This window comes from Mirounga leonina, unplaced genomic scaffold, assembly GCF_011800145.1.
Source record: "Mirounga leonina isolate KUSES-001 unplaced genomic scaffold, KU_Mleo_1.0 Mir_115, whole genome shotgun sequence".
In the NCBI taxonomy this organism is placed as follows: domain Eukaryota; kingdom Metazoa; phylum Chordata; class Mammalia; order Carnivora; family Phocidae; genus Mirounga; species Mirounga leonina.
This window is the reverse complement of record NW_023270268.1, coordinates 50,301,979-50,324,779: the sequence shown is the minus strand read 5'-3', so window position 1 is coordinate 50,324,779 and position 22,801 is coordinate 50,301,979. Positions and strand designations below refer to the sequence as shown.

General features: G+C 35.5%; 1 protein-coding gene across 1 annotated transcript in view; it reads right to left on the bottom strand.

Moving 5' to 3' along the window:
• The window catches only part of LEKR1 (leucine, glutamate and lysine rich 1), a 177,859-nt gene that overhangs the window by 140,908 nt on the left and 14,150 nt on the right, over nt 1-22,801 (bottom strand). The window contains exon 3 of the mRNA XM_034997690.1: nt 21,602-21,816. Within this exon, the coding sequence (XP_034853581.1) occupies nt 21,602-21,816 (215 nt within the window). The remainder of the gene's footprint in view (nt 1-21,601; nt 21,817-22,801) is intronic.

The window sequence follows — 22,801 nt, the reverse complement described above, 5'->3', positions numbered from 1 at the left end:
ATCCATCTATGAAATAGATGTAAAAGGAGTTGTTGATCATACCTTGTCCAGTGAGTTAATTCATTTTTCTCTAATTTGAAACTGTTCCCATTTATAAAAATGTAAATAATATATAAAGAATCTGAGAAGAAACCAAATTGCATGTTTTTGAAGATGCATTAAATCAAATCTGCCACAAATAAAAACCATCCTATTCCTAAGCTAAAATAACATGATCTGACTTGTTTATTCAGGCCTGGTGGTAAGTGAAACAATAAGAAGGTGGAGGGAGAGATGAAGATGAAGAGAAACTAACAGAAAGATAGGCTGGGGCTGCGTTCTTTAGAAAAGTTTTGCTGCCTCCTCAATGAACAGCAGCCTTAGAGGGGCAGCCACCTGTCACCTATCAGGACTGGCTTCATGCTACACAGATAGCCAGGTTCTCACTAGGGCCTAGGGGCCCTCCTACTTACTTCCTACAGATTTCTTGTAGGTTTCTTCTAGTGCTAAGTCAGCCTTGCTGAAATAAACAAACAAACTAAATAAACCCACCTCTCTAACCCCTACTCCACTCCTATTCCTAGAAAAAGGCTATTAACAGAATCCCTCAAGTTCAGGTAGGATTTTCAGGAAAGCTGCACTTAACTGTTGACTCTAGGGGTTCACCTATTCTGTTTCTTGGTTTTTGTCCAACACCTTCCTCCCTTTTTTTCCATCAAGTTGTTAATTTTATTATGTCCTTTTATAACACCTCATATTCTTTTTGGAAATAAGGGGGGTATAATAAATAAAAGTAACAATTAAGTTCTAAAATTATGCTTTCTACAAAATCTCTACTCCATTGAGCAGAAACACAGGCTGTGGACATAATCAAAGTTGGTTAGGCATTTTAAATCACCAATTAAAATGGAATTCATTGTTTTGGTAGAGCTGAGATCGAGATATTTCCTAGACCTAAGAACTTCCCTTATATCAGGTAATGTTCAGATATCCAGGGTAGGTGGGAATGTGATGACATCTATGGAGGAAAAAAACTGTATGCTATTAACCTTAGTTAAAAAAAAACAAACAAACAAAAAAACAAAACAAAAACAAAAACAAAACAAAAACAAAAAAACAAAAAACAGGGAAAGGGAAGAAAAGGAAGATGAAGGAAGTAAGACATAACTGAATTCCTGCCAGGCAGAGTAATGTGTACATCATTCCTGTGAAGTAGCTGGTTCTTTGACCATTTTCTAGATGAAGCAGCAAAAGTATGAAAAGATTACAAGCCAAGATCATGGGGCTAGGTAACAGCAGAGCCTCTACTGTTTATACCATATCATACACGGCTTTCCTTCATTCATCTTTATAACTCCCACTAGGATTTAGTCCAATAAAAACTGCATTTTATAATGATAAATAATTTTAAGCAAGGGAAATTCAAGGGGAAAAGATGAATAGAAAGAATATTGAATGTCTGGGACCAAAATTCCACAGTCCGGATTAAAAAGCTTGTGGAAAAAGAGACCTCCTTTAAAAAGACAAAGCAGGAAAAAAAACATACCTTATTTTGGTAACTACATTGCTATAGCAACAACATAATGATACACAGAAGAGCTTTCAAAGTTATACTGGTAATAAAAGATATACATGTATACATAGGTCTATCAATGTTGTTGAATAAATATCAATCTCCATAACCTTTCCAGATCTAGTAACAAGGAAACCCATGTAAGCATTATTTATACCAACAGTAAAAACACCTGTCAAACTTTATTTTCTGTTTGCACATGTCCACAGAGAGAAGGAATAAAGGAAAATAGTATGATGTATACCTAAGGACTTTGGTCTCGAACATAGTCTAGTACTGGTGAACAATGAAAAGACAATAAAAAGATTAGCTGGTCTTAGACTGTATGATGTGAATAAAATTTGTTTAGGTTTCTCAAGGTTTAAGTAATGCATAGTAAAGATATCAATATAATAAACTCATATGTATACACCTAGACTGAAAACAAAAAATGATATGAACTTCTAGGTTTAAATTATTTGCTAATGACCCTGTGTCTATTAAAGCCATTTTTCAGCGGCCTGAAAAAGAATAAATGCTTTCCCCAGTGGAACTCCACCTTATTTTTCCTGCCTTCCCCATGTTCGGCCCAACCACACTCCCATTAATACCAGCTCTTATTTCACTGCAGATATTCTCACTGTACCCCAAAAGTGACAAACCAGGATCTCATGAGAGAAGTGAAGGCTTGAAAAGCCCCAGAGATCTTGAAGTGATTATCTAGGAAGTACCCCACCCCATGAGATCTATAGTTCTGCATCAGTTCTTTGCTCTATAAAATCTTAATCATTCAAAATCATTTGTCACAAACATTTTTAATGTGTGCCTCTTAACACTACTTCCACAAACCCCAGAGAATACTGCAAAAGTAGAAAAAGCAGAGCCTTGACAAGACATGTACAGAAGACCTTTTTAAAAAGGGAGTCCTTGATACATTTTCTTTTCTTGAGATACTATTTTTCTCCCACTCAAGGAACTAAAGTAAGCATGCACACATTATTTTCTGGAGGAAGATGTAATGGTCCAGTGAGGCAGGTCCTGCTAGTGTATTCTTCCTTACAACAGAACCTGGTATTTTAGCAAGCAGTGAGCCAACTCCCTGCAGTCAGTTCCCCAGAACCCCTGCAGTTGTAGGAAAGCTTTTGATCTTCTAATACAGGCATTTCCCCTGAGTGCTTCACCCCTCATATTCCTGCCTAGAAATGAATGTGACATCTGGCAGTGCAGAAGCCATCTTGAGATCATGAGAAGACCAACATGAGACTCAACTCATTGAGAAAGACAAAGTGAGAGATGGAAAAGGGCTGGGTCCCTGGTGACGTTACTGAACTGCCTATATACCCTTTCTTCTTGATTCAAGAAATAAATAAAGCCATGTCTACTTAAGCCACTTGCTGCAGAATGCATTCCTAACTGATATAACTAGTCTATGTGGAAGGTAGATTTGGCAGGGGAAGATAATTCACAAAATCTACTTTGTTTGCCCAATGACCCTCTATTTTAGCCAAGTACATTTATAAACTCAGAGACACTCTCTGTATTAATTTTGATCCCAAACTGAGGACTTGATCTGACTCTCTGAACCCTTGGTACCTACCTATGCCCATTCCTTGGGCTGACTGCTTTAGACTTGACTTCTATAGCTCACCTGATTGTTGAGAACAGCCAACTATGATCAACAAAACTCTTAAGTCTAGTTCCTCACAGTCAGGCCTACTGTAAAACTGCTTAAATCTCCATGCCACAGTCTCAATTTGGCATTAGCAGAACAGAACTCAAAGAAGAAATGTTTAGCAGAGACATAGAGATGCATTTATATAACTACGGACTTTTGTGAACTAGCTATTGACATTTGTGAAAAATTAATCAATTACTTAAAAAAGTTTTCAATTATTCAAAGCAATATTTAATTTGGCTAAAATATCAACTCAAGGTCACAACCAAGATGGAGTAGCCCTATTACTCTCAGGTCCTCCCTCTTACAACTAAAAAGCCCTGATCGTAACACAACATAAGTATAGAAAGCCTCTGAAAGGTCAAAGGAAGACAGATGGCCTAGGAATCTCAGGACTTGAGAAATACCAAGGCAATGAGATCCCTGAGTTTCCTTATTATCTCCATATATCCCAGACAATGTGCCAAAGTCTCCAAAGCAGAATCACCAATAGCCACAGACAAAAAAGAAAAAGTCCATAGCTGATCAGGAATAGGGTGACTAAACAACAAAAACATTCTTGGCAATATCCACCCTCTCAAGCTAGACATCAACTGTACCACTGTACCTCCCACCCCCCGGTTTCAGTGGGGCTGGGGCCAAGTAGAAAGTCGATCTTCCACACCATCCCATCCCTACCCCTTAGAAGCAGGTGATGTACTCTAATTCACCTGACTGGCATTGTGTCAGTGGGCTGATCTGGGAGCTGATCTTCCATTTCCCTCTTGTAGGAGTTAAGATCTGCTCCAACTCCCCCACCAGGGGAAGTGTCAGCAGGGCCAATGGAAAGCTAGCCCTCCACCATGCCCCCCTGCACTGAGTCTGAACAAAGTCATATAAAGCAGTAGTAGTGACCACTCCACTTTCCTTCCACTCCGGTGTCAGGGAGGCATAGTGGGAACTAAACCTCCATACCGAGTGACAGCAAAGAGACGGAATGAAGCAGTTAAAAACAGTACCAGCAGCACTCTATTCCTGCTCCCCATCCAGATCCTAGAGGATCTCAATTAGGAGCCTCCAGCCCTCCTCAATACCAATGAGGTAGAACAAGGTACTGTAAAACCGAGTAGTCAACAATCTGCTTCCTTTCCTCTGGTGCCAGTGCGACCAGCAAGGAGCTGAGCCTCCACTCCAAGCTGGCATCAACAAGGCAGAATAAAGTGGCAGGAAGCAGGGCTGGGTGGCACTCTACTTCTTCCATCCCTTGGTGTCAGTGGGGCACATAGAGGAGTCAAGCTTCTTCTAACCATTCACCTGCAACAAAGCAGTGTGAGTCAGCCCTCTGACTCTCAGTCTTTGTTAACAGTGAGTTCAGCAGCAGGGAGCTAATGTTATAATCCAAGCAGAGACACAAGACAGTACAAGTTGGTTTAGCCAGAAAAGTGTGAATGGAGCTAAGGGGGATAGGTGAACTTCCACTCTACCAGTTTGATACAAGGCACTATGAGTCAAAACCCACTTTTGCTGGAGTAGTGTCAGTGAGCCCAGCAGGAAGCTGAACAAATATACCCCATCTGGCTTTCATGCTATACCTCAATAGGGGGAGTGCCTGCTTTAAAAAAAAAAAAAAGATGAAATAGGATCCAGAGCCCTCATAGTATAACCTCAAAATAACCAGGATTCAATGGAAAATCACTCATCATGCCAGAACCAGGAAAATCATAACATTAACAAGAAAAGATAAACAGCAGACCCAACACTGAGATAAATCAAATGTTGGAATTATCTGACAAGGATTATAAAGCAGCCAGCATAAAAATTATTTTAAAAGCGATTAAATATTCTATTGAAACAAAAAATAATCTCAACAAAGAGAAGTTACAAAAAAGAACCAAATAGAAATTATAGAACTGAAAATGCAAAAACTGAAAGAAAAAACTCACTAGACAGGCTCAATAGCAAAGTATAATGACAGAAGACAGAATCAATAAACTTCAGGATAAATCAACAGTATTCACCCAAACTGAACAAAGAGAAAATAGGAAAAACAAAAAACACACAATTAACGAAGTCTCAGAAACGTGAGACAGTAACAAAAGAGCTAAAATTCATAGGATTAGAATCTAAGAATGAGAAGAGAGAAAGTAGGACAAAATAATATTCAAAGAAATAATGGCTGAAAACTTCCTAAATATGGCAAGAGATATAAACCTATAGATTCAACAAGCTTTAGGGAAGATCTTATTCTACCCAAATAGAATAAACCCAAGGGGCGCCTGGGTGGCACAGTCGTTAAGAATAAACCCAAGAAGTCCATGTAAGACACATCATTATTAGACCACAGACTACAAATTATGTGTCTATATTGCAATAACCAGAACATCCACCAAGAAACCCATGCAAAGCAATATACATAAAATCACTATAAATATATCAGAATATAATCCTAAAAATGTTCAAGAAACCAAAAGAAAGGTAAAAAATGGAAAAAAAGAGAACCAGAGGAAACAAACTGAACACAAATAATTCAATGGCATACTTAAACTCTAACATACCAATAATCACCTTAAATGTAAATGGTCTAAATACATAAATTAAGGGGTGCCTGGTGGCTCAGTCATTAAGCTGCCTTCAGGTCAGGTCATGATCACAGGGTTCCTGGATCCAGCCCCACATCAGGATCCCTGCTCAGCGAGGAATCTGCTTCTCCCTCTCCCTCTGCCTCTCCCCCTGTCTCATGCTCTCTCCCTCTCTCTCGGTCAAATAAATAAATTAATTAAATATTTTTTAAAAATACATAAATTAAAAGAGACTGGCCGAGGGGCACGTGGGTGGCTCAGTTGGTTAAGTGACTGACTCTTTATTTCGGCTCAGGGCATTATAATCTCAGGGTCGTGAGATTGAACCCCACGTCAGGCTCTGCATTTAGCACAGAGTCTGCTTGAGATTCTCTCTCTCCCTCTCCCATTGCCCCTTACCCCACTTACTCTCTCTCACTCTCAAATAAATAAAAGAAAAAGAGAGACTGGCAGAGTAGATTTAAAAAAACAAAACAAAACAAAACACGGTTCAACAACATGCTGTCTACAAAATTCAAAATTTGCTCATAGGTAGATTAACAGCAAAAGAATAGAAACAATATACCATGTAAACAGTTTTAACTTTTTTTTTTTTTTTTAAGTAGGCTCCACACCTAGAGTGGAGCCCAACACAGGAACCTGAACACAGGGCCTGAACTCATGACCCTGAGATCAATACCTTACCTGAATTCAAGAGTTGGATACCTAACCTACTGAGCCACCCAGGTGCCTCTGTAAACTGTTTTAAAAAAACAGTAGTGACTATATATATATCAGATAAAGTAATGATATATTGTATGGTGACTAACATAACATAATAAAATTTAAAAAATAAAAAAGCAGGAAAAAAGTAGACTTCTGAACAAAGAAAATTACTAGAAAGAAAGAAAGGACATTACATAATGATAAAAGGATCAATCCACCAGGAACACATACCAATCCTACAGGTGTTCACATCAAACAACAAAACCACAAATTATGTAAAACAAAAATTATAGACCCAAAAATAGACAAGTCTACAATTAAAATTGGGGACTTTCAAAATTCCACTTTTAGTAACTGATAGAATTAGACAGAAAATCAGCAAGGAAATGAAAGAACTCAACAAAACTATCAATCACAAGGTCTTAATTGCCATATATAAAAAACTCCACCCAACAACAGCAGTATACATATTTTTTTCAAGTACCCATATAACAGTCACCAAGGCAGCGCATATTCTGGGTCAGAAAACAAATTTCAACAAATTTTTAAAAGCTGAAATTATATAAGTATATTCTCTTACCATAATGGAATCGAGCTAGAAATCAATAACAAAGATAACAAGAAAATCTACAAAACACTTGGAAACTAAACAGCACATTTCTAAATAATGCATATGTCAAAGAAGTCTCAAAAGAAATTTTTAAAATTATACATACACACACAGATAACTAAAATGGAGATGAAAGTATAGCATATCAGAACATGTACAACACAACTAAAGCAGTGAAGAGGATTAAATTTATGAGTAAAATTTTCTATTTGAAACATTAAGTGCTTCCATCAGAAAAGAGGGAAGTGCTTCCACTAAAAAAGAGGGAAGTTCTCAAATAAATAAGAATCACTATATTGTATACCCAAAATATTAACTGGAATTTAAATAAAAACTTAAAAAAAAAATCTAAGTTCCTATCTCAAGAAATTAGAAAAAGGAAAGTACAATAAAACCAAAGCAAGCAGAAGAAAAAGAAATACCAAAAAAGCAGAAGTCAATTAAATTGAAAACAAAAAAATTTTAAAAGAGAGAAAATTTATGAAACAAAAACTGGCTCTTTAAAAACATCAACAAAATTTATAAAGAATTAAAAGGATAAAAAGAAGACAAAGATTAACAACATCAGGAATGAAAGAAGGAATATCACTACAGATCCTCTAGCCATCAAAAGGATATAGTAAGGTATTACTATAAACAATACCCCCCAAAATTTGACAACTTGGGATAGAGTTGCTTGAAAACCATGAACTATCAAACCTCAACCAAGATGAAAGAAATAACTTAAGCAGTCTTATAACCATTAAAGACATGGAATCTGTGATTTAAAAGCTATCTACAACAACAAAAGTCTTCAGGATTCGATGGTTTCACTGGAGAATTCAGACATTTAAAGATGAATTAATCAATCTCTTCCAGAAAATAAAAGAGAAGGAATCACTTCTCATTAACACAATACCAACACCAGACAAAAACATAACAACAAAAAAAGAAACTACACACCAATATCTCTCAATAATTTAGACACAAAAACCCTCAACAAAATATTAGCAAATCAGATCTAGTAAACATATATAATACACCATGACCAAGTGGGATTTATTCTAGGTGTACAAGTCTGGTTCAATATTTTTAATCAATATATTCCACTATATATGCAGGATTAAGAAGAACAATTATATGATTACATCAAAGGACAAAGAAAAAACATTTAACAAAATCCATCAACCATTCATGATAAAAACTCAGCCAACTAAGATTAGAGCTGAACTTCTTCAACTGGAGACAGAACATCTACAAAAAAAACCTTAGAGCTGATGCTTAATGCAGTGAAAGAGTGAATGCTTTCCCTCTAAGATTGGGAGTAAGGCAAGAATGTACACTCTCACCACACTTAACATATTATTGGAAGTTCTAGTCACTGTAGCAAAGCAAAAAAAAAAAAGTATAAATAGTAAAGAAAACTGCCCATATTTGCAGACACCATGATTGTCTGCATTTCTGTATACTAACGACGCCTTTCTCTATACTAACAATGAGCATGTGGAAACCAAAACTAAAACACAATACCATTTACAAATGCTCCAAAAAAATAAAATACTTGAGTACAAATCAACAAAACATGTACAAGCTCTGTATGCTGATAATTACAAAATGCTGATGAAAGAAACCAAAGAAGACCTAAATAAATGGAGAGATATACTGTGTTCGTGAATTGGAAAACTCAACATAGTAAAGATGTCAATTCTCCCCAAATTGATACACAGGTTAATTTAATTCCTATCAAAATCTGAGCAAGATGTTTTGTAGACATAAGCTTATTCTCAATTCTATATGGAAAGGTAAAGAAACTAGAACTAAAACAATCTTTTTTTTTTTTTACGAATTTATTTATTTTATTTTAGAGAAAGAGTGTATTGCATGAGTGCGGGGCAGGGCAGAGGAAGAGGGAGAGAATCTCAACTAGACTCAGCACTGAGCACGGAGCCCAACACAGAGCTCAATCTCATGACCCTGAGCTGAAACCAAGAGTTGGATGCTTAACCAACTGAGCCACGGGGCACCTCTAAAACAGTCTTTAAAAAGAAGAATAGGGGTGCCTGAGTGGCTCAGTCGGTTAAGCATCTGCCTTCGGCTCAGGTCATGATCCCAGGGTCCTGGGATCGAGCCCCACATCGGGCTCCCTGCTCAGTGGGGAGCCTGCTTCTCCCTCTCCTCCCCACTTATGCTCTCTCTCCTTATCTCTGTCTCTCTCTCTTTCAAATAAATAAATATCTTTTAAAAAAAGAAAAAAAAAAAAAAAAAAAAAGAAGAATAAAATAAGAGGAATCACTCTACCTTTAATATAAAGGCCCACCAAATTCCTACAATAATCAAACTGTGTGGGACTGGTGGAAAAATAGACACATGGATAAATGGAACAAAATAGAGAACCCCAAAATAAACCAACACAAATGTGCCCAAATTAATTTTTGACAAATGTGCAAAAGCAATTCAATGAAGGGAAGGTAGCCTTTTAAATAAATGGTCTCTCATGGTTCGTATGGACTCTGAGAAACAAACTGAGGGTTCTAGAGGGGAGGGTAGTGGGGGGATGGGTTAGCCTGGTGATGCGTATTAAAGCGGACACATATTGAATGGAGCACTGGGTGTTATACGCAAACAATGAATCATGGAACACTACATCAAAAAATGGTGATTAACATAACATAAAAAATAAAATGTAAAAAAAACAGCAAAAATAAATAAACAAATGGTGCTGGAGCAACTGAACATTTATAGGCAAGAAATGAACTTCAACCTAAGTGCCACACCTTATAAAAAAAAACGAAGACAAACTGAATCATGTTCTTAAGTGTAAAATATGAAAACTTTTAGAAAAAAAAAACATAGAGGAAAATCTTTAGGATCTATGGTCAGGCAAAGAGTTCTTAGGCTTGACAAAAGCATGATCTATAGAAAGAGAAACTGATAACATTATATCTCATCAAAAGTAAAAAGTTTTGTTCTGCAAAAGACCCTGTGAAGAGGATAAAAAGACTGGGAGATAATATTTACAAACCACATATCCTGAAAAGAACTAGTATTGAGAGTACATAAAAAATTCTCAAAACCCAACACTAAAAAACTCAACATTTCAACTAGAAAATGGGCAAAAGATATAAATAGACATTTCACCAAAGAGAATATACAGATAACAAATGAGCACAATATTAAGGACTGAATATGTCCCTCCAAAATTCATATGTTGAAGCCCTAACTCCCAATGTGACCATATCTGGAGATGGGCCTTTAGTGAGGTAATTAAAGTTAAATGACATCATGAGGGTGGGGTCCTAATCTCATAGCACTGGTATCCGTATAAGAAGATGAGGAAACACCAGAGATCTCTCTCTTCAAATGTACAGAGAAGAGGTCATGTGGAGACACAGCGTGCAAGTAGCTATCTAAAAGTCAGGAAAAGAGGCCTTTCAGAAATCAAGCACCTTGATCTTGGACTTCTAGCTCCAAAACTGTGAGAAAATAAATTTCTGTTGTCAAAGCCACACAGTCTGTACTATTTTGTTATGGCAGCCCTGGCAAACTAATACACAAATGAAAAGATGTTTAACATCACAAGCCATTAAGGAAATGCAAATTAAAACCATGATGACGTCCCATTACACACCTATCAGAATAGCTAAAATAAAGAATACTTGACATCAAATGCTGGTGAGGATGTGAAAAAACTGGATGACTCATATTTTCCTGGTGAAAATATAAAATGGTACAACCACACTGGAACACTATTTGGAAGATGCTTATAAAACCAAACATGCAAAATAAAATAAAATAAAAAATAAAACCAAACATGCAATTACCCTACAATCCAACAACTGCATTCTGAACATTTATCTCAGAGAAACAAAACTCATGTTCACACAAAAATCTGTATATACATATTCATAGCAGCTTCCTTTGTAATAGGGAAAAGCTGAAAATAACCAACATGCTCTTCAGTGAATGATTGATATAAATCAAAATGTGGTACATCAATACAATGTAATACTACTCAGCAATAAACAGGAATGAACTATTAATACACACAACTTGGATGCATCTCCCAAGAATTACGCTGAATGAAAAGGCTATCCCAAAAGACTCATATTCTATGATTCCATCTATATGACATTCTTGAAAGGACAAAATTATAGAAATGGTGGTTGCCAAGGTCATGAATGGAGGAGGGCAAGGATAATTGTGGCTATAGAGAGCAACATGAGGAATCCTGTGGTAATGAAACTGTCCTGCATCTTGACTGTATCAATGTCAATATCCTCATTGTGATCTTATACTATAGTCTTACAAGCTGTTACCATCAGGGGAAACTGGGTAAATAGTACACAGGATCTCCATTATTTCTTATACTGCATATGAATCTATCATTACCTCAAAATTAAAGTTTAACGTAATAAATTCATTCAATTCTAAACACAAATATTTCTGACCAATAATCTGCCATTATTGGTTCTTGGATTCTCTGAAACACCCAGCTGTGATCAGTATGCTACTCTGTGATGAATAAAGGTAAAATGTACTACGTGTCATTCTGACCAGTTGGTGAGCACCATAAGCTTAAACTAATAGTTTCAATGAGCTTAAAAATCAATAGAATACCCTGGTAGCTATAATAATGATATATTTAGCTATTCGGTATCAATCTGTCTGCACACACAGAATCTCCTTGTGGCTACTCAAATGAAGTCCTTTCCAGAGGAACTCTGAAGTAGACCTCCCAGAGGAGCCCCAAAAGATATTTCTGCCACAATGTCACATTGGCAGCTCAGTACTAGACTATGACAGATACCAAAGGAACTGATACAGAAATAATAGCATTAACGTATTATAACTAGAAAGTCAAGGTTAGGAAATGTTATTTGAAATCCATATGTTTTTAAGTTTTCGACACGCATATTTTTCTGCTATTTCCTTTGTCTACCATGTTCTGTTCTTCCCCTTGCTATGTCTACACTTTGATTCAGGTTTCATGAGACTTAATGAGTCCAGTTATAAACATTTATAGAACATGAAAAAAATAAAAAATTTTAAAGTATTAAGTCTTTTTTTTTTAAATGCCAGCATAAGACTTCCGGTTTCCAGTCAGGAATGTAAGGAGCTTAGAAGTCAATATGCTACCCTAACAATAAGTAAAAAGTGAAAATGAATAGCTCTTGCTAGATCTCTCAGAGAAGTGAGGTCATAAGGCAAACCACTGCCCCACAAAACTGGAGACAAAGGTAGATACAGAGAATTACAATTTCTCAGAGCAGAACCCCAAGAGTAACCGCCATGAGAACCAATGCGAGGAAACAAAAACCTGAATTATAACTGGCAAAAGACTAGAAATTCACTGTGAACAAATCTGAGAGATAAAAACTCTAGGGGAACCCCACATTTTTGTGAGTTTTACATCCAGGAGCCCTATCAGGTCCTCACAGTGAAAGTTAGAGAAAAATCCACTTGTGCCTCTGACAAACAGAGGGGAAAAGTAAATATGTTGAAATATACCAGAGCTTTGTATTCTGTTTAACAAGGCCTGCTCTCAGGAGAAACTATCTTATCAGAGTTTAACCTGCTGGGGTTTTATCAGAGCTCAACTAACCTGGCAAAGGGAAATACCTAGCTCCACTCTAGCCATCCTGTCCCACGTAAGGGTGGGAGTAAGGAAGGGTAAGGGGCTGGCAACTGAGGAACATCTGTGAAGTTCACAGTGCAGAGGCACAGGCTTACTACAAGACTGAGGCCCAATCACAGGACTATTGAACACCTCCCTCAACTCCCACCCACCACATTACCATTGCATTACTAAAGACCCATTTACCTAGTACATTACGTGCACCTTTCAAAAAATTGCAAGGCATATTAAAAGGCAAAAAAAAAAACAAAAAAAACAGTTTGATGAGACTGAACAAGCATCAGAACCAGAGGCAGATATGGCAGGAATGTTAGAATTATGAGACTAGTAATTCTTTTAAAACTATGATTAATATGAAAAGAGGTTTAATGGAAAAAGCAGACAAAGATCACATGGATAAGTAAGCAGAGAGATGAAACTTTGAAGAAAGAATCAGAAAGAAATGTTAGAGATCAAAAACACTGTAACAAAATGAAGAATGCTTTTAACGGGCTTATTAGTAGACTAGACATCATTTAGGAAAGAATCTCTGAGCTTGAGGATTTGACAATAGAACTGAAAAGCTTCTAAAACTGAAATGCAAGGGGAAAAAATGAAAAAAAAAAAAGAGAATATCCAAGAACTTTGGGACAACTATAAAAGGTGTAACATACACATAACAAGAATAAAAGAAGAAATAAAGGAAAAGAAATATTTGAAATGACGACTGAGATTTTTTTCCAAATTAACGTCAGACACAAAACCACAGATCCAGGAACCTTAGAGAATACCAAGCAGGATAAATGCCACGCCCCGTAAAAAAACCTCCACACTTAGGTATATCATCTCTAAACTACAGAAAACCATCACTAAAAAAAAAATCTTGATAGAAGCCAGAGGATAAAAACACCTTACCTATAGAGGAACAAAGATAAGACTTATATCCAACTTCTCAGAAATCATGCAAGCAAAAAAAAAAGTGGCGTGAAATATTTGAAGTTTGAGAGAAAAAAAATTAATCTAAAATTCTGTACCCTGTAAAATTATCCTTCCAAAGTGAAGGAGAAATAAGACTTTCTAATACAAAAAAAAGTTGAGGGAATTTGTTGCCAGTCAACCTGCTTTGCAAGAAATGTTAAAAGACGTTCTTCAGAAAAAAGTAAAAGAATACAGAACAGAAACTCAGGTTAACATAAAGAAAGGAAGAGCATCAGAGAAGGAATAAGTGAAGGTAAAATAAAAACTTTTCCTCATTTTTAGTCTAATAAGTAACAATTCATTCAAACTAATAATTGAGCAATAATGTATTTGATTATGTATACTTTTAAAAATATATATGAGTATTTATGTATGCTTACTTAAAAGTGAATTGAGGGAACCTGGGTGGCTCAGTCAGTTAAGCATCTGCCTTTGGCTCAGGTCATGATCCCAGGGTCCTGGGAAACAGTCCTGCATCGGGCTCCCTGCTCAGCAGGGAGTCTGCTTCTCCCTCTGCTTCTGCCCCCATCCTCACTCGTGCTCACTCTCTCTCTCTCTCAAATAAATAAATAAAATCTTTTTAAAAAAATGAAATGAATGATAGCACTGGTATAAGAAATAGGAGGAAGGGATCAGGAATATTTCATTATTATTATTTTTTTAAAGATTTTATTTATTTATTTGAGAGAGAGAATGAGAGAGAGAGAGCAGGAGAGGGAGGAGGGTCAGAGGGAGAAGCAGACTCCCTGCCGAGCAGGGAGCCCGATGCGGGACTCGATCCTGGGACTCCAGGATCATGACCTGAGCTGAAGGCAGTCGCTTAACCAACTGAGCCACCCAGGCGCCCAGGAATATTTCATTATTATAAGGTACTTACACTACCCATGAAGCAGCATAGTGTTATTTGAAAGTAGACTTGGATTAGCTACATATATATATACATATTGTAAATTCTAGGGCAAAAACTAAAAAAATTAAAAAAAATAACTGATATTCTAAGAGAAAATGGAATTATATAAAATGCTCAAATCCACAAAAGGCAGAAAAAGTGTGGAAGACAAAAATAAGAACAAAGAACAAGAGTATCAAAAATGGTAGATCTTGACCTAACTATAACAATCATTACTTTGAATGTCAATGGTCGAAATCTATCCATTAAAAGATCAAGACTGTCAGAGTGTATCGAAAAACAAAACCCAAGTATATATTGTCTGCAAGAAACCCATTTTAAATATAAAGATGCACTAGATTATAAATAAAGCAGTGGAGAAAGATATATCATGCTACACTAATAAAAAAAAAAAGTGAGAATGTCCTTATTAGTTTCAGACAGAAAAGACTTCAGAGCAAAGACAGTTACCAGACTTAAAAAGGGGTATTACATAAATGATAAAGGGGTCAATACCCCAAGAAAACGTAATAATACTTAACAAGAGAGCCTAACAACAGAGCATCAAAATATGAGGCAAAAGCCTATAGAATTACAAGAAGAAATAGATAAATCCACAATTATAGTTGAAGACTTTAACAAAAATGGACAGATTCAGCATGTAGAAAATCAGTAAGAACATAGTTGAACTCAACAGCATCATCGGTCAACTGATATAATTGACATTTATGGACTACCTCATCCAAGAACAGAATATACATTTTTTTCAAGCTCACATGGAACATTCACCAAGACAGACCACATTCTGCACCATAAAACACATCTTAACAAATTTAAAAGAATAAAAATCATATAATGTCTGTGCTTAGACCAAAAGGAAATTAAACTAGAAATCAAACAGAAGAGCTGGGAAATCCCAAAATACTTGGAAATGAAAAAACAACCAATGGGTCATAGAAGAAATCACAAGAGAAGCTTAAAAATACTTTAGATAAAAATGAAAATACAACTTACTGAAATTTGTAGTATGCAAATCTATATGATCACCTGCGTAGAAAATATGAAAGAATCAACAAAAAAACTCCCAGAATAAGCGATTATAGCAAGGTTGCAAGATACAAGGTTAACATACAAAAGTCAATCAATTTCCTATGTACTATGAACACATGGAATTTGAAATTAAAAACAGATTACTATTTACATTAGTACCCGCCCCCCGCAAAATGAAATACTTAGGTATAACCCTAAAAAGCTCTAACAAAATATGTACAAGATCTATATAAGAAAACGAAATGTAGATAATCCAGTTAAGAAATGGGCAGAAGACATGAACAGCCATTTTTCCAAAGAAGACAAACAGATGGCCAACAGACACATGAAAAGATACTCAACATCACTCATCATCAGGGAAATACAAATCAAAACCACGATGAGATACCACCTCACACCTGTCACAATGGCTAAACTAACAACACAGGAACCCACAGATGTTGGTGAGGATGCAGAGAAGGGGAAGCCCCTTACACTGTTGGTAAGAATGCAAACTGGTGCAGCCATTCTGGAAAATAGCATGGAAGTGCCTCAAAAAGTTAAAAATAGAAATACCCTATGACCCAGCAACTGCACTACTAGGTATTTACCCAAAGGATACAAAAATACAGATTCAAAGGGGTACATGCACCCTGATGTTTACAGCAGCATTGTCAATAATAACTAAACTATGGAGAGAGCCCAAGTGTCCATCGGCTGATGAATGGATAAAGAAGATGTGGTATATATGTATGTACATATATATATATATATATATAATGGAAGACTACTCAGCCATCAAAAAGAATGAAATTTTGCCATTTGCAATGATGTGGATAGAGCTAGATAGAGTGTATTATACTAAGTGAAATCAGTCAGAGAAAGACAAATACCATATGATTTCACTCATATGTGGAATTTAAGAAACAAAACATATGGGAAGTGGGGGAAAAGAGAGAGAGAGGAAAACAAACCATAAGAGACTCTTAACAATAGAGAACAAACTGAGGGTTGATGGAGATAGGTGGGTAGGGGATGGGCTAAATAGGGAATGGGTAATAAGGAGGGCACTTGTGATGAGCTCTGGGTGTTATATGTAAGTGATGAATCACTAAATTCTAAATATTACACTATAGGTTAACTAACTAGAATTTAAATAAAAATTTGAAAGAAAGAAAAAAGAAAACAAAGAACTAAATAAATTGAGAGATATTCCATGTTTTGGATAGGAAGACTCAATATTGTCAAGGTATCAATTCTTCCCAACTTGATGTATTGATTTAATTCAATATCAATTAAAATTCCACAAGTTATTTTGTGGATATGAAAACATGGATTCTGAAGTTTACATGGAGAGACAAAAGACCCAGAATAGCCAACTCAAGATTGAAGGAGAAAAAAAATTTAGACTAACACTACCCAGCTTCAAGATTTATTATAAAGCTACAATAATCAAAATAATGTAGTATTGGTAAAAGAACAAAGAGATTAATGGAACAGAATATACAGTCCAGAAACAGATCTACATAAATACAGTCAACTGCTCTTTGACAAAGGAGCAAAGGCAACACAATGGAGCAAAGATAGTCTCTTTAACATATGGTGCTGAAAGCAACCACAAGACCTCCACATGCAAAAAAAATAAACAAACAAACCCAAAAAACACCTTACAACTTTCACAAAAATTAACTCAAATGTATCATGGACCTAAATATAAAATACAAAACTAGAAAATAACAGGAGAAAAATCAGATAACCTTGGGTATGGTGAGAACTTTTTAGATACAACACCAAAGGCAAGTTTCATGAAAGAAACAATAAGATGGACTTCATTAAATTTAAAAATATCTGCTCTGCTAAAGAGAATGTCAAGAGAAATAAAGACAAGCGAAAGACTTGGAGAAAATATTTGCAAAAGACACATACAATAAAGAACTGTTATCCAAAATATACAAAGAACTCTTAACAACAATAAGAAAACAATCAATCTGATTTAAAAATGGGCAAAAGGGCTGGGGCGCCCTGGTGGCACAGCTGGTTAAGCATCCTGGTTTTCACTCAGGTCAAGATCTCAGGGTCATGAGATAGAGCCCCACGTTGGGCTCTGAGCTCAGTGTGGAGTCTGCTTAAGACTCTCTCCCTCTCCCTTTGCCCCTCCTGCTCATGCACGCTCTCTCTCTCGCTCACGTAAACAAATAAGATCTTTTTTAAAAAATGTGGTGCTCCTGGATGGCGCAGTCAGTTAAGCATCAGACTCTTGGTTTCAGCTCAGGTTGTGATCTCAAGGTCCTGATATCAAGGCCTGAGTTGGGCTCCACACTTAGCATGGAGTCTGCTTGAGATTCTCTCTCCTTCCCCCTATCCCTGCCGCTCATGTTCTCTCTCTCTAAAATAAATAATCTTTTTAAAAAAATGGGCAAAAGATCTGAACAAACATGCCATCAAAGATGAACAGATAGCAAGCACGTGAAAAGATGTTCAACATCATATGTCATCAGGGAAATGAAAATTAAAATGACCAAGATGCTACTACACACCTATTAGAATGGCCAAAATCCAAAACACCAACACCACCAAATTCTGGTGATGTGGCAACAGAACTCTCATTCATTGCTGCCAGGAAAGCAGTGATAGAGCCACTTTGGAAGACAATTTGGCAGTTTCTTACAAAATTATACATACTCTTATCATATGATCCAGCAATCACACTCTTGGGTGTTCATCCAAAAGAGCTGAAAACGTAGGTCCATACAAAAACCTGCATGTGAATATTTATGGAAGCTTTATTCATAATTGCCAAAACTCGGAAGCAACGAAGATGTCCTTCAGAAGGTGAAAGGAGAAATAAACTGTGGTACATCCAGACAATGGAATATTACTCAATACTAAAAAGAAAGAAGCTATCAAGCCATGAAAAAACATGCAGGAAACTTAAATGCTTATTACTAAGTAAAAGAACCTGAAAGGGCCACATATTGTATGATTCCAACTATATGACATTCTGGAAAAAAAACAAAACTATGAAGACAGCAAATGGATCAGTGGCTGCCAGTCCTTAAAAGGGAGGGAATGATGAACAGGCACAGAGGATTTTTATCCTCATGAATGGGATCAATGTCCTTCTAAAAGAGACCTTGGAGAGCTTCCCTGCCTCTTATACCTTGTAAGGACACAGCAAGACAGCTATCTATGAATCAAGAAGGGGTGGGAGGAGCTACCCTTCCAAATACACCAGCACCTTGATCTTGGGACTTCCCAGCCTCCAGAGCTGCGAAAAAATAATGTTGTTTATAACCACCCAGTGTATGGTACTTGTTATATTTGCCCAAATGGACTAAGACATCAATAGCATAAAACAGAGAGTCCAGAAATAGACTAGAATAGAAATTAATAGGTAGCATTTCAAATCAAGGGAGAAAGAATGAAAGATATAATGAATAATATTGGGATAACAAGCCATACATTTAGAAAACAACAATAAACACGAAATTATAAATCCACCAGACAAAAATTAATCCCAAATAGATTTAAAAGGTAAGTAAAACATCAATGCTATAAAAGTTTTAAACATATGTTGGTTTTTCAACTTGCCTGAATCTAGGTTAGTGTTAATTAGGTGAGTTTCTGTTGTTCGCAACCAAAAGAACTTGACACAGAACCCTGACCAGAATTTAGCATGGAATATTAAAAAAAAAAAAAATCAATGCAGAAAAACACAATAAACAAAAAGATAAGCAACAACGAGAAAGTATTAGCAACATATATAAACAAAGTATAATATCCATGTTATATTAAAAACTCCTAGGGGCCCCTGGGTGGCTCTGTCGTTAAGCGTCTGCCTTCGGCTCAGGTCATGATCCCAGGGTCCTGGGATCAAGCCCCACATCAAGCTCCCTGCTCCGTGGGAGGCCTGCTTCTCCCTCTCCCACTCCCCCTGCTTGTGTTCCCTCTCTCACTGTGTCTCTCTCTGTCAAATAAATAAATAGAATCTTTAAAAAAATGAATAAAATAAAAAAATAAAAACTCCTGTAAGTAAAGAAAACTAAACAACCCAATAGAAATTTGGACAACAGATATGAACAAGTAATTAATAGAGGAAGAAATATAAATGTCGAATAAACATATGAAAAAATGTTCAACCTCATTAGCAATAAAGAAACACAAATTAAACACCAATGAAGTAACTTTTTTCACTCAAGAAAAAAGCAAAAATTTGATGGGGCACCTGGATGACTCAGTCGGTTAAGCATCCAACTCTTGAGTTTGGCTCAGGTTGTGATCTCAGGGTCATGAGATCGAGCCCTGTGTGTCAGGCTCCACACTGGGCGTGGAGCCTGCATGGGATTCTCTCTCTTCCTCTGCGTCTGCCCCTCCCCCTCTTAAGGAAAGTAAAAATCTGAAAAACTCTAATATTAACAACAAGTAGGAAAATGGCCATTTTATAAACTATTGGCCAAATATAAATTAACACTATCTTCTCAAAGGACAATTTGGTATAACATTTATTAGAATTTTAAATTGGCTTTTCCTTTCTTTCAGCAATCTCACTTCTAGGAATTTATCCCACAGAAAACATACATACATAAGAATATAAATATAGGTACTATCTGTAATAAGTATTGGAAATAATCTAAATGTTGAAAAGAAAAATGGTTAAGTAAATTATGGCATATTCTTAGTAAGGAAAATGTTGTAACAGTTAAAAACAAGATAGATCTATATGTATTAACATGGAACAATTTTCAATATATATAAATTAAATGGCAAAGTCACAGAATGACATATTGAACATACTGCTTATATTTAAAACTAGTCTATCAAAAGATAAAGATTTTTAAATTATACATCTTATATAATACATTAGATATCTTAAAGAAATATATCTATAATAAAGGTAAAGGCACAATAAAGGATCTAGAAAGATATACACCAAACCATTAAAAGCGGTTTTATCTCCAGTAAGAAAAAATCAGAATAAAAAGGGAATTCCTTGCCTTTTCTTCTATCTACTTCTTTTACTTTGTGTGTTTATATATGACTTATATAATTCAATATATTATTAAAGAAAGTAAAATGTAAATATAGCAAGCAAAAGAATTTCTGCTCTGACAGGCAAAAACCCTCCAATTCTAAAATTTTAAACTAAATACTTCAAACTTTTTATTTTTCCACTCAAATATTACAAAATACTTTATTACTCAGATTTGAAATTGAAGAAACTGTAACAAAATTTTCTTTGTAAAGGTCTAAGAAATATCGGGCTCAATGGAGGTTTAATGTATAAAAATGTAAAATAAAATGTAATTGAAGCTCTTAATCTTTCAGAGATTTAACAAAGTTCCTACTTTTACAAAGACATATTCATTACATTCATTAAATTCAAGATTTACTAACATCAATTGTTGATATTTTAAATGGAGAAATAATCATTTATAAGAAAAAAGAAAAGCCATAAAATACCAGCAAAAACCCTTCTATAGAAGTGTTTGTATAAATCCACTGAAGTGTCTTTAGGCAGACTAAATTGCTGATTAGATTCAACAGCATTAGGAACCCATTCTTCAATTTTATTCCAATTTCAGTGATTTAGAATCATGTACCGATTTTAACGTTTTGGCATCCTTTTCAAAACATGAAAACCTTATTGTATAAATCTAAATATTTGAGGCCACTTAAAAACAAATGTTAAGTATCAAAAACTACCAAAATTCACCTGGTTTTTGATAGACAAATCTTCCTAATGATAAAATTAGGATATACATCTAGGGAAAAATAAAACTTGACCCATCTCAACATATAATTACTGAATTAACTGATTTCTAATTATTCAAATAGTAAATACATGTCTCAAAGAAATGCTCAAACTATAATAATTATGTTTAATAATTATTAATGATTAAATGAACTCAAATATATTAAAGTGTAACTTATAACTGATTTAGAGAAATTCTAGAAAAACATTCAAAGTCTATTTATTTCCTGTACTTTTCTTTCAAACTAAATAAATGACAGGAGAGAATAACAGACTCCAACCTTTCTGTTTTGGATTCACTGTCAATTCTGTACTGTTCAAAATCTTGACCAAGAGACCGTAGCTTTTCTTGAAGTCTCTTTTCACGGTCTATGCTTCCTTGATAAAATTTCATCTCTTTTTCCATCACTTTCACTTTTTCTTCCATAGCCTTAAACTCATGAAGAATAAGATAGCTGACTCCACAGTACTTACAAACTTTTTCTTCAGGAGACATCTAGAAAACAGACATACAGACATACATACATAAATTAAAATGATATTTTTTAAATTCTGAAAAGCAAAGTTCTACGGAAGATGTTATTGCAACCATGCTGGTCAAATCAAGTAAATGTACACTGGACTATGCCATGGAGTGATAATTATGACACTGCTTACCTCTGGATAAAATTTTTAAAACTGGCATGATACTGACTCTAACACAAAATCTTGGAATTAGAAAGGGTCTTTCAGAGTGATTATTTCTCCATAGTATCTCTAAGAAAAATTTACTCTTGAAATAGTTTCCACGAAATAAAATTAAAAATGATGAAAACATCTTTAAAATTCTTGTTTTAAGAGGAGTTTTCCACGAAGTGGAGAGAAACCACGGGCCTTTTACTGCCAGTTGCACTGTGAACCTGGAGATGCTTCTAGGCTTTTTCAGATCTCATTTTTCTTCATTTATAAAATTCTGGCATTGGACCAAATGAACTCTTAAGCTCCTGTTCAGTTTTAACATTTTATGCTTTTTACAGAATTTAACAGAATTTATGCTAGAATTCTGTCATAAAACCACAAATAGTAAAAACATTTTGAACCTAACCTCTTCTCTCCCAGTCCTTTTCCCTTCACATAGGTATGGTAGATACCTATGGTAGATTTTATAGACAGGGAAATGGCAACCACTGAAGTTGAATAACTAGCTGATACATAGAGACATTGGGATTAAACCCAAGTCTATCTAAACCCAGCACCTAGATGTATATCCTAATTTTATCATTAGGAAGATTAGCCTGTAACCATTTGTGTCATATTTATCTACCATGTGAACGTCAGCTAAATCCTCTTCCTTCCTTCAAATAAAATGTTCATGTATCTCTGGTCAACATAAGGGCAGTGAAAAATGGAATTTAGCAAAGTCAAGAGAGAGGTAATTCTTTTTTCTGTCTCAAGTATATAAATGTTCTTCAAGTAGACTCTACTCTACTTGTCCTGCTATT